A 17,779-nucleotide genomic window follows, 5' to 3' on the forward strand; every position below is an offset into this window, starting at 1 on the left:
AAGATACAGCCCCTGACCTGGGACACAGCTTGTGCTGAGGATGTGCATGGGTACTTGAGTACTCTCAAGGTGCCAGTATTCAAATACTGAAATCACTGTCTGGGTATTTGTTACGTTTCACCACAGAAAAACAAAGAAAATATACAGACCAGTAATTCAGTGAAACGGCATTGAAGTTACTTATATCTGCGAATGTGGTTGGTTAGTGTAGTGGTTAACACTTCTGCCTTAGACACTGTAGACTGGGGTTCGATCCCCCACCTGGGCAAACACCCTACACTATATCAATGAAGATATATTTCTCAGACAAATTCCAGAATGGCACTGAATGTCCACTGCAAAGAAAAGACAGCAAGTCAGCATCTGGAATTATACCCATCATCTCTGTTAGCTCATTGGCTTAACTGAGGATGCAGCCTTTGAAGAGGGTGGTGGTTTACACTGTAGACGCAATGCACAAATGAGCAACTTGTACTTTATGGCTGTTTGGACAATACAAGTATGGTAGTTCCTACAAAGTCAGGACATCCTTGTCCTGTAAATGTAAGAAAACAAACACAAGGTAGACACACAGGTCCAGAGAGTCCAGGCTGCAAATTCAGGCACATTTGTCCTGCTGGGAAACAACAGCAAACCTGATCCGTACTGATCTTCATGCTGATAATGAAAACACAGACGCTACAACTAATAACCCGTAAGAGTTGTACTAGAGTTTTTCAATCTGCCCAATCTTGAGGACATATTCAATTACATTGCGAAGGAGCAGTGATAATGGACAGAATTGTCCCTCCTGGCCACTTTTAGATGCTAAACATGGGAAGTGTGAGTCCTATCTTAGGTATATCACCTTATAATCATTCATATTCAGTCTGAAATACAGCTTTAACCTTCCATGTGACGTTATATTCAAGCTCACAATATAAGAAAACAGCACACAGGAGAGTAGAGACAAAGAAGGGTGATAAAGAGTGAATGAGTGACAGATGAACGAGTACACCAGTGGCCTCTCTCTCTCCTCGCCAACTATTCGTGACCTCCCTCAGCCTTGCAGTTGATACAGCACTAGGAAACCAAGCTTCATACAACAACTTAGTAAAGATTTTACACAATTTCCTCCTCTTCCCAAAATGATTTGATCCACCAAGATGTTTGGTGTCTGAAGTTCGTTTCCTTAGTTTTGCACTGGAGCAACAAGGTTAATGTAGCTAACAGTCAACGGAAACTATAAGAGTGAAAAGTAGTAGTTATAGATAAAAACAATAGTAACAGCCATCTTTAAGCATGAGTTCTGTCGTTTAATCCTTGTTATTAATACCAGCAATGGGACGCCCTCACAATTTTGTGAGAAAAGACATTATTCTAGGCCTTCTGGATGTCCTAGTTATGACTCTGCCTGTGAATAGGAGCACAGAACCAGCAGTAGGAGCTCTACACCAGAGTTCTTTGCGAAACTGCTGTAAAACTGCTACATGCAAAGTCAAACAAATGTTAGTCTGATACAAAATTCTGAAAAGACACATGTAATGTCTTTCACAAACTTCAGATATCCATATTTAGCTCAGAACTTTCAATGTTTGTGTGCACCAGCATAAGCTTGGCACTAACATATTATTAGAAATCCCATAGGGGTACTAGCAGAATTTATATATATGACATTTCCAGCCCAAACTGAAGGACTCAAAATATCTTATTGCAGTTTTTCTAACCAGTATTGTGACTGCAATTTAATTGTGAATATATTTTATAAAACAAGGTGCAGTCCTGTTATTTTGCATTGACCTTTCTGGCTTGAACACTTCCATTTAATGCAAGTTAGCTGCACCTATGTTGTCATGTACATGGCACATGGGTGTTTGGTTGGTTTTGATTGCTCAAACTCATCCATAGGCATTTCATCACCTCTGTGTCCCCTCAGGGACAAGGCCCAATGATTTCTGGGAACCAGAAGATGCATCTCAGGAATCTTTTGTTCATTTTTATTCAATAGAACCATGCTTGTATTGGGTGGGATTCATTTCACGAGAAAGCGTCACTCTAGGCCTTCTGGAAGTCCTGGATACATCACTGACTGTGAATACGAGCAGCAGCCTCATCAGTGAGCTGTTAGAAACGCAAACTAGCAACAGCAACTCTATACCAGGCCTCTCCAAAAGAGTCACTGGGAACTGGGTAAAATATATGATCATATATCTGTTACAAACTTCAAGTAAAGCATGGAATGACTTTTAGACGCTTTAAATGTGTTTAATCTGCCTTCTTTGAATTTTCCATCCCACCTTAAACACTGCAGCAGTTATACTCTGGTGCCCAGATGTGCCAAAATGTAACAGCTGCATTGTTTAACCCTTTAATGTCCTCAGCAAGAAAGAGCAACAGAATTAGATTTTTTTGTATATTTTATTTGTTTGGGCAATAATAAAAACTTTTTTTTTTTATTGAATCTTAATTGTAGAGATAACAAAAGGCCCAAATCATGAAAAATGTTTTCACTTTTTATAGTTTGCTGCAAAATGTAAAGATAAAATGTAAAAATTTCAAAACTCCATACCGTATATGTCAAATAAGCTGTAAAACAGCCTGTTTTGAAATAATTACTTTTGTGAAAACCATCTCATTTACATACATTCACCCTACAGCACTTTAGCCCCGCCCATCACTGGAGTTACAGAGTGTTTCAGCCTGGACTGCTTTATGAATGATGCATAATATAGGCCAGCCAATCCAGAGTTCATTTACATATACCAGCCTCAAAGGTACAGTAACAGAAGCAGGCTGTTTAATTCTAGATAGGTTGCCAAAGAGTAAAGAATGTGAAAAATAATTGTGTTTGGTGCATAAAACTATGCCATAAGTGGACATGTTCTTTTTTTTCAACTTTTTCACACCACAGTTTTTGAAATATTCTTGTCTAACAGCCAGGATGGCACTCTGTGGCACGTATAGTGACTCAAAATATGGTCTACCAAATGGTTGAGCAGAACATTAAAGGATTAAGGTGGAACAGACTTGATCAGAAAGTGCTTGCCATTAGCTTAGTGATAATAAACCAATAGAATCCTATAGAGACGCTGGCAGAAGTTCGCATGATCATAGAGTTGCTTTTGACAAATATGGCCCAAATTGAAGGCCTAGCTGTAACAGACACGGTTCTCCATTGAATTTTCCCAGCAAAACTGTAAGATAATGGTGCTCATTATGTAGACCATAATTAAAAATGCTGCTCTTGCGACTTGAAAATTGCGTCTGAGATAAAGACGATTCATCGTTAAGCCCTGCCCAGCTCTAATAGCCACAGTTCACACATTAGATAAGACTCATGTTATAAAGTGACATACTGAGTCATAAACCACACAAGCAAGTCTGATTTGAACCTTTAGTTTATCTAAATACATTTACAGCTTCAAACTCTTAAAAACAGATTCCAAGAGAATTAGATCACCTTTCCTGATAAGATCTTTTCGTCTACCTCTCTCTCTCTCTCTCTCTCTCTCTCTCTCTCTCTCTCTCTGTCCACTGTCATAAACTGCTCTTTTTCCATCAGCACGCTGAATGGCTGCATACTTTCACTCTGCGCTCACTTCATGCAGCGCGCCATGCTCCTGCTCCCTCTCACACGCCACTGGAAAGAGTGATGCTGACGGAGAGATATGATGAGGCCAAGCTGACAGGAGGGAAGACGAGTGCACGCCAGAACAGGTAAAACTGATAGAGGGAAAAGAAACAGTCCAGTTGTGAAATCTCTCTTAACTGGATTTGATTGGAGGAGACTGTTTTGGTACAAATTAGAATAAGACTTAAAAAGACACTGAATGCACAAATGTTACTGAAGGCCTTATTTAGGCCTTATTTATTCCACAGCAGAGGAACAGACCACAAAAAACAAAATACCAGCTTTGAGTCTGGACAATTTGGACAAAAAATGAAGGCAAGCTTTATTAAATATTATTATAGTCGATTATAATCAATACTCCAAAATCAATGTAGTTTAATTATCACCTTCAAGTCCTCTGAATGGGATACAGGGTGGCAAGTCAGTAGAAGTGGTGTTTCTAATAAACAGGACTCTATTTTAAAGTGTCAAGCAAGTGTTTCTAATAAAGTGGCCAGTGAGTGGAAGTGTAGGTGTTTCTAATAAAATGGACATTGAGTAATCATGTTACATAGGTGTTCCTAATGAAGTGGACAGAGAGTGTAAGTGTTATGCATGTGATTGTAATGAAGTGGAAACTGAGTAAAATTGTAAAGTAGGTGTGATCATGTAAAGCAGCGTGTAAACACACACACACACACACACACACACACACACACACACACACACGTAAATGTACAAACACACACCCTTGAAACTCAATCTTTCCTTCTCGCCCCTTCAGACTGAACAGACCCGTCGAGTAACCATGGTGATCTTCTCTTTCAGTTCCCACAGTAGTTTCACAGCACCTATAGGACATGCCCACCCTACTGACTGACAGCCTGTCTCTCATGAAGGACAATACAGTGTCACTATGACAACAGGCACAGGCACACCATATTTAGGCTTAGCATAAGTTTTGGTTTGATGTGGTCATAATGACAGATATAGAAAGAGAGACAGAGAGAGAGAGAGAGAGAGAGAGAGAGAGAGAGAGAGAGAGAGAGAGAGAGAGAGAGAGAGAGAGAGAGAGAGACAGAGAGAGACAGAGAGAGAGAGAGAGAGAGAGAGAGAGAGACAGAGAGAGACAGAGAGAGACAGAGAGACAGAGAGAGAGAGACAGAGAGAGAGAGAGACAGAGAGAGAGAGAGAGAGACAGAGAGAGAGAGACAGAGAGAGAGAGACAGAGAGAGAGACAGAGAGAGAGACAGAGAGAGAGAGAGAGAGAGAGAGAGAGAGACAGAGAGAGACAGAGAGACAGAGAGAGAGAGAGAGAGAGAGAGAGAGAGTAAAGAGAGAGAGAGAGAGACAGAGAGAGAGAGAGAGAGAGACAGAGAGAGACAGAGAGAGAGAGAGAGACAGAGACAGAGAGAGAGAGAGAGAGACAGAGACAGAGAGAGAGAGAGAGAGAGACAGAGAGAGAGAGAGAGAGACAGAGAGAGACAGAGAGAGAGAGAGAGACAGAGACAGAGAGAGAGAGAGAGAGAGACAGAGACAGAGAGAGAGAGAGAGAGAGACAGAGAGAGAGACAGAGAGAGAGACACATGCTTGCACACATTCAAATACAGATGGTGCAGATGCTGAACAGAACTGAGGAAATGAAGGTTAGATCATACGCGCACACACACACACACACACACACACACACAGGATATGGAGGAAATGCTAAAGCCTGGCAGGGTGTGTGTGTGACACATTTCACAAGACAACATATACAAACATACTGGACTGTCACCGGTTGGGTGCCCTCGTACTTCTGGGTACTCTCATTTTCAGCATCTTGAGTTTGGGAACATAATCGATCGTATTCTGCAGATATTAGTCTTAAGTTGCATTAACTCCTTGCATTAAACACCTCGCCCTGACTCCACGCTTATTATTTATTTTATTTATTTATTTATATCAAGAGCATGATAACCTGCATCGAGGCACAGGAGGGGATACAACACAGATGGGTTCGGCATAAAATAAATTTTAAAGTCAGGAAGTTTAACTGCCATACACACAGATCAGGCGTAACATTCTGACCACCTCCTTGTTTCTATGCTCACTGTCCATCTTATCAGCTCCACTTACTGTATAGCTGCACTTTGTAGTCCTACAGTTACAGACTGTAGTCCATCTGTTTCTCTGATACTCTGTTACCCTGTTCTTCAGTGGTCAGGACCCCCATGGACCCTCACAGAGCAGGTACTATTTGGGTGGTGGATCATTCCCAGCACTACAGTAACACTGACGTGGTGGTGGTGTGTTAGTGTGTGTTGCACTGGTCTGAGTGGATTAGAGACATCAGTGTCACTGCTGGACTGAGAATAGCCCACCAACCAAAAATATCCAACTAACAGCATCCTGTGGGCAGCGTCCTGTGACCACTGATGAGGGACGAGAGGATGACCAGCACAAACTGTGCAGCAGCAGATGGACCGACAAGGTAGGAGTGTCTAATAGAGTGGACAGTGATTGGACACAGTGTTTAAAAACTCCAGCAGCACTGCTGTGGCTGATCCACTCAGACCAGCACAACACACACTAACACACCACCACCATGTCAGTGTCACTGCACTGCTGAGAATGATCCACCACCCAAATAGTACCTGCTTGGTGAGGGTCCATGGTGGTCCTGACCACTGAAGAACAGGGTAACAGAGTATCAGAGAAACAGATGGACTACAGTCTGTAACTGTAGAACTACAAAGTGCAGCTATACAGTAAGTGGAGCTGATAAAGTGGACAATGAGTGTAGATAAAAGGAGGTGGTCATAATGTTCTGCCTGATTGTTGTAAATAATTTTGACCAGGTTAAAAAAGTGGAGGTCTATTCTGAACAGGATTCCACTGAATGGTGTCTTTGAAACTTTCAAGCCAGTTAGAACTTCTGTTTCAAGAACACCTCCACTAATATCATGAAAAAGGCATTATTTCTTCACTGTAAGCAACTGCTAAAGTCTAAAGTGGCCAGGCTGGCTGATCGGCTCTTGGTTCCCAGCTGTCGATGCTTGTTAGCTCTCCAGTGATGACAGATAGAACTTGAGCTCAAATAAATAAACATTACTCACTGCCGCCCTCTGCTGATCTCAGCGCTGAAGTATTCAGCTCACACTAAAGGATGAAGACGCACCCAATTCACATTCTGTTTGCCGTGGCGTCAATATGTGATTGTCAAAGATAAAAACTGTAGAAAATATTTGTTTTAGATTTGTTTACCATGTATTTGGTCACTGTATAGTTCTATATGTGGTATTTCAGTCACAGTAAAGAAGGACCCTTGAGTAAAGGTGTGTCCAAACTTTTGACTTCTGCTGTCTAAGGAAGCAGAGCTCATTCTTTCTCATGCACAGTTGCAGCTGTGATTGTGCTGTGGTTCAGTATCAGGTCTCAGCATTAACAGCAATGCAACTATATTCTTGTGTATGTTTACACTCTGCACTATTTCAGATGAGAGTATTAAGTTATAAACCCCAGGTAAAAGTTTGCAACATAACGTGGGCCAGTTTCCCAGACCCAGATGCCATTAGGACTGCAATTTAGTCCATAAGTTGAGGGGGGTTTCTGTAAAAGGGTTAACTGTAGATAAACTTACCAACTTGGATCTCTTTACACTGATAGTGATGGAAATTCAGTATACAAAATAACATTGAACCTATACAAGTGTATATATGTACTGTTTATGGTAAAATAGAGGTAAATATGAATAAAGCCAGTTTCCTTTGGGGACTATTCCGTCTTAATACACCCTGCATGTACCTATTTTCTGTAAACAGATTATAAAAAAATATACAGTTCAGGCCAAAACTCTTTCTCAAAACTCCTCATATTACAATGTCTAAGGCACTAAGCTTATTTACAGCATTTCAGGTGATAACTTTCTTTTAGAGGCATTAAACTGTTCAGATATCTGGTTCCTATCAGCATCACTGTGCACATTCGGACTCAGTAATTTCTCTAGAATGGAGCAAAATGCTCAGAATGACTTTGTTTACATCTTATCAGCTGAACTGAACAGGAATAAAAAAAAATCAGTGGAATTCAGCCTTTAATTAATTCCTGGAAATCTGGCACTAAATGTCCTTTAAAATGTCTCAATACTTCCATGACAAGTGACTGTAGATAACAGTTAACTGGGAAAAACAGTTTTAAATGCCAGTATACACCACACACACACACACACACACACACACACACACACACACACACAAAAGTTAAAAGAGGGTAAAATTATCTTTATGTTTAACCCAGCAGGGCTTGATAAAGGTCTTATGTCACTTTCAATGTGTATTATAATCACAGTACAATCACAGTACAGTCACAGTAAAATAACAGTATAATCACAGTATGATCTGTTCATTTCACGCAGCCCTGACGCTCAAACACGCAGAAGAACAAACGCACTCCTGCACTTAGGGTATAAAGTGGTCTTACTTGTTGGTGCGTGTGTCCTGCAGATCTCCAGGGTCGAACAGCTGAGAGCCCTTCAGTCCCAACTCCTCACAACCTCTCAGAAACAGCGCCAGGTTATCCTGCACACACACACACACACACACACGTTTAGTTCCCAAACCAAACGCTGTCTCTCCCTCTCTCCTTCTCTCTCTCTCGCTCTCGAAGAATGATAGAGGAAGCAAAGTGACGCCAGTGGTTTTGGCCACTCACAGACTTGCCCAGACTGAACAAACCTCTCTCTCTCTCTCTCTCTCTGTCTCTCTCTGTCTCTCTCTCTCTCACACTCTCTGCCACACTCTCTTCCTCTCAGCTCTCTCTGTCTTTGCCACCCTCTCCCTCTCTCACTACACGCCACTCTCTATTCCTTTCAGCTCTCTCACTTTCTAACACACTCTTCCTCCAGGGCTCTCTCTCTCTCTCTCCCCCCCATCTCCCTCCTGCTCTTTCAGTTGAATTTCATTTAGCTTTCTCACGTCTATCAAGCACAACATTGCTAATGCATACAGAGTGAATGTTTCACAGTCTGATTGTTACAGTTAACAACACACTTGTTTGGATGCTCTGGTCATGTGGTCAAGCACCTTCTTTCACTCTGTGCTGTTCTTTCCTTCCTCTTCTCAACTTAGGCAATTCTATACTCCCTAATACTTTACCTACCTCTCAGGTGCAGTGCATACACCCCTCTCACTCTCACTCACTCTCTCCCTCTCTCCCTCTCTCTCTCTCTCACTCTCTCCCTCTCTCTCTCTCTCACTCTCTCACTCTCTCTCTCTCCCTCTCTCTCTCCCTCTCTCCCTCTCTGAGCAGGTGTCTTTTGTTCCGCCATGCAACCTGAGCCCCTCTTTCCTTCATTCTTTTCCTTCGCTCCTCTTTGGTTCCCAGCTCTTCTGTAAAGGCCCCTGACTCCTCCCTCTCTTTTTCTCTCTTTCTATTTTCACTCTCTCTTTCTGTTTTTATGCTCTTTTACTCATTTCTCTTTCTATTTTTACTCTGTTTCATGCTTTAACTCTTCTCTCTCTTTCTATCTTTACTCTCTCTCATTCTGTTTTTATGCTCTTACTACTTTCTATCTCTTTCTCTCACTCACTCACTCACTCACTCATTCACTCACTCCCTCACTCCCTCACTCCCTCCCTCTCTCTTTCTCCCTCTTACTCTGATCTGGAAGGGTGGCATGTTTCCTTTCCCTTGCAGTTGTTGTCACACTGTTGTTTTGGAATGATGGAGAGGGGGGGTGTTTATTTTTTTTCAAGTGAGAATAAGCAAGTGAAATTGAGTGAGAGTGAGAGAGAGAGAGAGAGAGAGAGAGAGAGAGAGAGAGAGAGAGAGAGATATCCCCCTCCCTTCTGTGTGGGCCCAGGCTTTCTTCCTGTTCGTTTGTATGTGTTCTGTTATTGCCTCTTTCCCAGGAGACGGAACCCCACCCAGAATGAACCCCACCAGCCCGGTGACACCCACTACTAACACCTGAGAAAGAGCCAGCGGGCATTCACTAACTCTCACTCTCTACGACACTCACTCACAGTCACACATTCATTTAAACACACTGCCCTTAAAAAGACATACCTTTCACCTGCAAACTGTGCAAAACCACACGTGCTTACAAGTAATGAACAGTGCAAAAATGATGTATTTATTCACAGGTGGAACTTTTTCGTAAGAGTGGGCACAACATGCAGCAGCAGGTTTAGACAGGTTTGTTTTTCATAATCTTTAACCCACTGTGTTTGTCTTATGAAATGCCTTTGAATGGCTGCCCACAGCACCAATTAGTGGATCAATGAGTCAAATAGCCAACTGGTCTATGAAGTCTATGCATGTATATGCACACACACACACCCACACACACACCCACACCCCCAACCAAACCAACCACACGCAAGACAGACCCAGTAAAGACCCAGAATCAAATCAAAGATATAAAACTATAAACTCTTTGAAAACAAAAGGCTGACTAAGCAGCCCAACACAGCTCATCAGACGTCCGCACCGCTTCACAATCGGAGCAGACGAATCAGTGATGAAGGCGAAACAAACGCTCCATTGACTGGACCAGTGTGTGCAGCGTTCCGGTGTAAGTTACACACATCACATTCCCAAACACAGCTCAGTTTTTTGGGGTCAGAACTGGAATTTTACTTTGGAATGAGAAAAGGCTGAAGAGGCACAATAGAGGAGACTCATACAGACCTGCTAAAATACATTAACTGGCCACTTTATTAGAAACCCCTACCTTGCCGGTGCGCAGTGGGAGCCTGTGGCCGATCTGTGGCCGTGGCTGAAAAACTGCACAGTAACGAATGGGCTACCGTGTGTAACTGTAGATCTATGAAGTGACTTATAGATGTCACTTGTCGCTGTTGCCTGTTGTTAATATACCAGTGGTCAATGCAGTGATGACCGCGGCAACAGCAGCACTCAGCAGCAGAGCTACCATTTGTACACTGTTAGTTATTGAAGCATCCTGAGATAAAATACAGCTGTGGTGTGCGGCGTGATTGTAGTAACAGTTGTAGTAACAACAGCAACAACAAAACAAAATAGTGTGAGCTTTTGTAGCATTTCCAAAGTCGTGAGGGGAAAGAGGCTGAAGAGCTGAGCCAGAGAAGAGGAGACCTTTAGACAGCAAGAGCAAACAGGAACCGCCATCATTCTGTCACAGGCAGACTGTTGAGTGAAGGATATACTCTGTAGTTTTACTCGATCATGCGCTAAGAATTAATCAGGATTAACAGCTGATATTGGCTGATGACTGACTTTTGCACTCATGGTTGGATCCAGTGTTTCCCAGCAGAACATTGTCCGGAGCATTGCACTTCCACCGGCTTCTCTTCTTGTCACAGTGCATCCTGGTGCCATCACTTCCCCAGGTTAACAGTGGACATGTCACCAGCTGTTCAGGTGATGTGAAAGGAAATAGGACTCACTGAACCAGACAGCTATCTTCCACTGCTACAAGGTCCAGATCCAAAGCTCGCACACTCCCAGTCAACTGGCCATAACGATTAGGCCCTCAGGTCTTTGCGCCTGCCGTTTTCTCTTAAGCACGCCAACTCCAAGAACCACCCATTTGCTTACTGTCTAATAAATCCCAGACATGCACTGCTGCAACAAGATAATCAACTTTATTCGCTTCATCTGTGAGTGGTGAAAATGTGTTTGCTTGTGGGAGTACATGGACCATTCTATTACATTAGTTCAAACCACAGACCCACAGTAAAATTAATAAATAAAAAGGGAGAATTCAGATCTTAGTTTTTTAGTTTTAGTCTATGCACAAAGCCTTGTTTTAGCCTGCATCCCTGTTCCTCACGGCCACATGATGAGCAGTTAGATCCCACTGTTTGAAGTAAATAACAGATTTTTTTTAAATGAATTAAACTTTCTTGCGTTTTAATGAAAAATATTATGATTTCATGTATGTACCACTGTTCAAAGCTGTGTTTATGTTAAGTGTTAAGAAGAGACATTTTGTCAAGTTTCAACAAAAATCTAACCACCTTGGGACCCACAATATTTCATGTCCATTTTATTGAAGTAAACCCATGAAGTTTCATCATCTTGTCTGTAAACATGTAACATGTGTCTGTAAACAGGCAAAAAATATAATATAAACGAAAACATAGGCTTACTTTGCTCGTCTTTAAGCTTCAGCTCAGCTATATATATTTTCTCGCATCTCCAGCAGGAAACTTTTCCTCAAAATTATAGTAGTTTCTGGTAAAATGTGTTATAATGTTTGACTTTTTACAAGACGAAAGTCGCTTCTCACTCACCAGCGTCTTATCCAAATTTTCCCATTCCACCTTAAATGGTGCCTGAAGCGCCAGAATGAAGCTAACTATGTAACTAACCATTGCATCATTAAAGGTGGAACAGGAAAATTTGAATAAGAAGCTGATGAGCGAGAAACTGACTTCAGCTTCACGACTTTAGTGTCTGACAGTTTCTCACTGCAGATTAAACGTATCAGGAAACCAGCTGGAGTGATTATAAACACTAAGCAGCCCATTCGTCTCCAAATTATCCACCAGCCGTCTGCGCTGATCTTCAGGGTTAAAGGGTGAATCAGCAGTTCTACATTAACTCCAGTGTTTGACCATTTACTGTTAAACTGTGTTGAACGATCAGCAGAGCTTTATTTCACTGTAAAGGAAGGTTTTTTAACTTTACATTACAAACCTAATTCTGCTATGGAGCCACAACAGGGCAGTAAAAGAGCCGCATGCGGCTCCGGAGCCACACGCTGCCGAACCCTGGTGTAGCGTTTTTTGGGTTCTGCTCCAGGTTCTGCTCAAGGTTCTGCTCAAGGTTAGCTAAAATTGGCCTAGAAGTTCTACATTAGAGAATCAATGTCAAGAGCTTTGTAAAAAACAGCTTTTAGGAAACGGAAAAGAATCCAGTTTCAGCCTAAATCCTTCACCTCTTCGCCTCTCTCCCCCAACACAACACACACTGCCAAACACAACACACAGCAAACACACCAGGAGCTGACAGCAGCAAAGCAGACAGAGAGAGAGAGAGAGAGAGAGAGAGAGAGAGAGAGAGAGAGAGAGAGAGAGAGAGAGAGAACAATAAACACACATCCAGCTCCTACAGCCGAGTTTCACTTTCTCACAATGAAAACAAAACTCAAAATGATTCAACCACATACTTTGAATCAAAGCGTCTAAGAAATCTTATCTCCCATTTATATATTTTTACTGTACCATTGTGGCCAGTTATATCACAGAATCAATCTAATGCGGCATTTATTTATTTATTGAATATTCACACCAATCAGGCATAACATTCTGACCACCTCCTGTTTCTACGCTCATTGTCCACTTTATCAGCTCCACTTACTGTATAGCTGCACTCTGTAGTTCTACAGTTACAGACTGTAGTCCATCTGTTTCTCTGATACTCTGTTACCCTGTTCTTCAGTGGTCAGGACCCCCATGGACCCTCACAGAGCAGGTACTATTTGGGTGGTGGATCATTCTCAGCACTGCAGTAACACTGACGTGGTGGTGGTGTGTTAGTGTGTGTTGTGCTGGTTCAAGTGGATCAGCCACAGCAGTGCTGCTGGAGTTTTTAAACACTGTGTCCACTCACTGTCCACTCTAGTAGACACTCCTACCTTGTCACTCCACCTTGTAGATGTAAATTCAGACACGACAGCTCATCTGCTGCTGCACAGTTTGTGCTGGTCATCCTCTAGTCCTTCATCAGTGGTCACAGGACGCTGTCGGCTGGATATTTTTGGTTGGTGGGCTATTCTCAGTCCAGCAGTGACACTGAGGTGTTTAAAAACTACAGCAGCACTGCTGTGTCTGATCCACTCAGACCAGCGCCACACACACCAGCACACCACTACCACCACATCAGTGTTACTGCAGTGCTGAGAATGATCCACCACCCAAATAATACCACTTAATATACCAGACTTATAACTCACTCCCACACTCCCTTACACACTCATTCATTCACTCAATCACTCACATACTCACACTCACATACCCACTCCCTTACTCACTCACTCACTCACTCACTCACTCACTCACCCACTCACCCACTCACTCGCATTCTCACTCACTCCCTTACATATTCACTCATTCACTCACTCACTCCCATTCTAACTCACTCACTCACTCACTCACTCATTCATTCACTCATTTACTAAATCACTCACATACTCACTAACTCACTCACTCACACTCGCATTCTCACTGACTGACTCACTCACTCATTCACATACTCCCACACTCACATACTTAGTGATTCACTCATTCACATACTCCCACATACTCATTCATTCAATCACTCACATACTCACTCACACTCTCTCACTCATTCATTCACATACTTTCACACTTCCTTTACATAGTCATTCATTCACTCATTCACTCAACCACTCACATACTCACTCACACTCGCATTCTCACTCTCTCACTCATTCACATACTCCCTCACTCACTCTGTCATACTCACATACTCTCTCATTAACTCACATTATCTCTCTCTTACTACTCACTCATTTATTCACTTATTCACATACTCCCACTCACTCGTAACCCCTCAATCATTCTCACAAATACACTTTCTCTCACTCCTACCCTTCCTCCCACACTCACTCACATCCCCCTTCCACACTCACTCACTCCCTTTCACACTCACTCCCTCACCCCCCATTCACTTTCTCCCTTCCACGCTCCCTCACCCCCTCTTCGCTCCCTCCCTTCCTTACACACCCGCTCCCTCCCTTCCTTACACGCTTGCTCCCTCCCTTCCTTACACACTTGGTCCCTCCCTTCCTTACACGCTCGCTCCCTCCCTCCCTCTCTCCCTTCCATGCACGCTCACTCGCTCGCTTGTCCCCTCCCTTCCTCGCTCCCTCGCTCACTCGCCCCGTCCCATCCACGCTCGCTTGCTTGCTTGCTCCGTCCCTTCCTCGCTCCCTCCCTCCCTTCCTTACATGCTCGCTCCCTCCCTCCCTTCCTTACATGCTCCCTCCCTCCCTCCCTTCCTTACATGCTCCCTCCCTCCCTCCCTTCCTTACACGCTCGCTCCCTCCCTCCATCCCTTACACACTTGCTCCCTCCCTCCCTTCCATGCATGCTTGCTCGCTCGCCCCCTCCCTTCCTCGCTCCCTCGCTCACTCGCCCCCTCCCATCCACGCTCCCTCCCTCCCTCCCTTCCATGCTCCCTCACTTGCCCCCTCCCTTCCACACTCCCTCACTCGCCCCCTCCCTTCCACACTCCCTCACTCGCCCCCTCCCTTCCACACTCCCTCGCTCCCTCCTTTCCACACTCCCTCCCTTCCACACTTACTCGCTCCCTTACTCATTCACTCATGTATTTGCTCACTCGCTTAAATGAATGTTTATTTGGTGAATTTAACATGCTGTAAAAAAACAAGATGTTTCCAGAGCAAAATTTATGGCACGTTATATTTTATTTATCCAATATTTTAAACTCAATGCAAATTAATCAAAAATCTGCACCAACAGTTTCAGAAGACAAACTGAATGAAGAATCAAAGCAAATGAATAATTTATTTGGATAATAAATTAATAATTTAAGTTAATAATAATAAATAATAATTTATTATTCCTCAGACATTCAGTCACACTCTTTTTGTCCTGTGTTAATAAGGATATTATTGTTCATCTCTTGACAAAATGACATTTAAAATACATTCCAAACTTCACCTACAGTGCAGATAATTAAGATCTGTATTTTGACCTCGTGGCAGAGTCGTGAACTATGTTAACCCCAGACATCGCTTCGTTGTAGCAGCCAACATAAAACAAACCTGGACGACCTGCACAGAAGTGACCCGTGCTGCTGCTGAACTCCAGTCTAACAGTAGAGATTTCATGGAAGGCCAAGACTGCCATTAGCAGAAAACAGGAAAAGGAAGCAGGGGTGGGAGTCGCCCTGTTTGATGACGATGGATGAGATAACAGTGGCCCTCTCTGTTTATGCGTTTCTCACTCTGCTAATTGCCCTTCTCACCTACCAGCACTGAGCACAAACTACTACAGTTACACGCCGTTTTAGCAGCTGGGCGGAGTGTGAGCGCTCAAACACCTCTCTGCTGACCACCTGCACAAAGCTAGCCTTGAAGCCAGACTCACAGATCCGTCACGCACACGCGTCCGAAGAGCTGTTTCATTTCCCCCAGACCTCAACTTGTTAATAGGCTGGTGAGGGCCACAGTGTATGTGGTTATTAATGAGGAGCTGGTTTGGAGAGACTAGTGAATAATCATTTCACACCACAGGCTCACAGCAACAACTCATTAAAGTAATACGTCGGTAAAAAAACCCAATTTACACAATATTCCCTTTAATTTACACAATTATCCCTTTAAACCGAATATCAATTAACCAAGACGTGTTTGGGGTCTGAAGGTTGCTTGTTCAGTTTTGCACTGGGGCTACAGTGGAGTCCAAAAGTCAGACCACACAGAAAACCTGGCATTTTTGGAAAATAAAAACAACAGAAAGTTTTCAAATCTTAAAAAAGTTCTGACAAGTAAAATGAAAAAGAAATATGTGAAATTCAGCACTATTACTAGGCCAGTAGGCCTGGGTGATGTCTAAAAATAAGTAGCTTGAAATTTTTTAAAAATTGTGATTATCAGTAGTATCGCTGCCCCCCCCCCCCCCAAAAAAAAAAAACTGGTGGTCATGGCAGTTTTAATCTATTTTCTATTCTGTTTTAATTTCTATGGTTTTTTTTCTATCAACTCACATATTAAATAATATGACTGTGTAACCCAGCATCTTTTGCAAACTACTTCATCAGTGATTTTAACAGATGTTACTACAAAGAGGTGTGTTCACAGATTTGTAGCAACTTGCGTACTGACAGCACTCCCTGCTGGAGACACCTCAGACTGCAAATGATTTTTAAAGCCGATAAGATTCCCAAATAAAACAAAGTGTTTTTTTTTTGTTTTGTTTTATTTATTTTTAAAAAATCACCAGCATACTTGAGCTGTACAGAAAACACTGCAATACCAGCTGTAGATCACAAGAACTTTCTCTTCAGGTTAGAGTTAACTTAGATGCTCTATACTAACTTTTAGTCATTTTAGCTTGTATATACATTATATGTAGCTGCTTAAAAGGGGTGTTCTGGCCAAAAACTTGGGGGTAATATTTTATTTTTCAGCTACTTTGCTAAGTTTAGCTTTTACCTTGTTGTCATCTGACAAGTCCTTATTGCCATTTGAGTAACACATTCTCTTATAAAAATGATTTGAAGACAGTTGCCACAGTTACATAGCAACTACAGTTATTTAGCTACAGTAAGAAAAAAAAATCTAAATAACTCCCATTCATAAAATGGTATAGTTTTTTAAAGGTTTGTCCCATCTTTACGCTCCATCATCAGAAGGAAGCTTTCACAACTTTCCCAAAGAGTTTCTTTTTAACAGCTCAACATTTGAGATGTGTGAGGATTTAGGCATCCACTCTGCATGATGCTGGAATATAAGGTCACATCTGTTTCTTTAGCCTCATAATTCCAATTTAATCCCATCAACAAAAGTAAAAACTCAGTGGCAAAGGCGCATATTTGGTCTGACGTCTCAGGAGACCACAATTCAAAAGTAACACTGGGCAAACAGGACAAACCAACAATTATCCTTAACATATTAGCATCTCCTGCTTTATATGTCAATAGTGAAACACAAAACAAATAATGTCATTGTCTGATTTTGCTGGTTAGTACAATAGCATGTTTTCCTTTGTGCCACTAAAGTTCTTAGGCTGGCTTTACATGTGAAACTCTCATGCAACTAGTTGCATGCTGTGACTTGCCTGCACCACAATTTTCGTGCAACTTGGCAATTACAAGGAGTAATTAAAAAAAAGGCTTTGTTCACACAGCAGGTAAAAGTGGCCCAAATCTGACCGTTTTCTTCATTTGAGCCACAGATGTGTGTCTGTGTGTCAGTGTGAACAGATAAACACACTCAAACTGACATCTTCGATTCTGATTTGTGATGCTGATGCTGAAATCTGATGAGGTGAGGTGACCGGGTTCGAACCGGCGCTGGTTGGCAGTCGTGATTGTTTACCTCTGGATGAGCCACGTGATGTGGGTAAGTTTATGAGCTGATATGCTCAGACTGATGTGGCATACAGATCACATTTAAAAGATAATGTGAACAGCCAAACAAAAAAAAATCAGATTTGGTGAGTAAATCAGATT

General features: G+C 42.4%; 1 protein-coding gene across 11 annotated transcripts in view; it reads right to left on the minus strand.

Moving 5' to 3' along the window:
* The window catches only part of limch1b (LIM and calponin homology domains 1b), a 187,924-nt gene that overhangs the window by 87,038 nt on the left and 83,107 nt on the right, over positions 1–17,779 (minus strand). For all 11 annotated transcript variants that reach the window (XM_017716139.2, XM_037540301.1, XM_017716144.2 and 8 more), the window contains exon 4: positions 8,051–8,148. In XM_017716139.2, the coding sequence (XP_017571628.1) occupies positions 8,051–8,148 (98 nt within the window). The remainder of the gene's footprint in view (positions 1–8,050; positions 8,149–17,779) is intronic.

The sequence above is a fragment of the Pygocentrus nattereri genome, chromosome 8, assembly GCF_015220715.1.
Source record: "Pygocentrus nattereri isolate fPygNat1 chromosome 8, fPygNat1.pri, whole genome shotgun sequence".
NCBI classification, from domain to species: domain Eukaryota; kingdom Metazoa; phylum Chordata; class Actinopteri; order Characiformes; family Serrasalmidae; genus Pygocentrus; species Pygocentrus nattereri.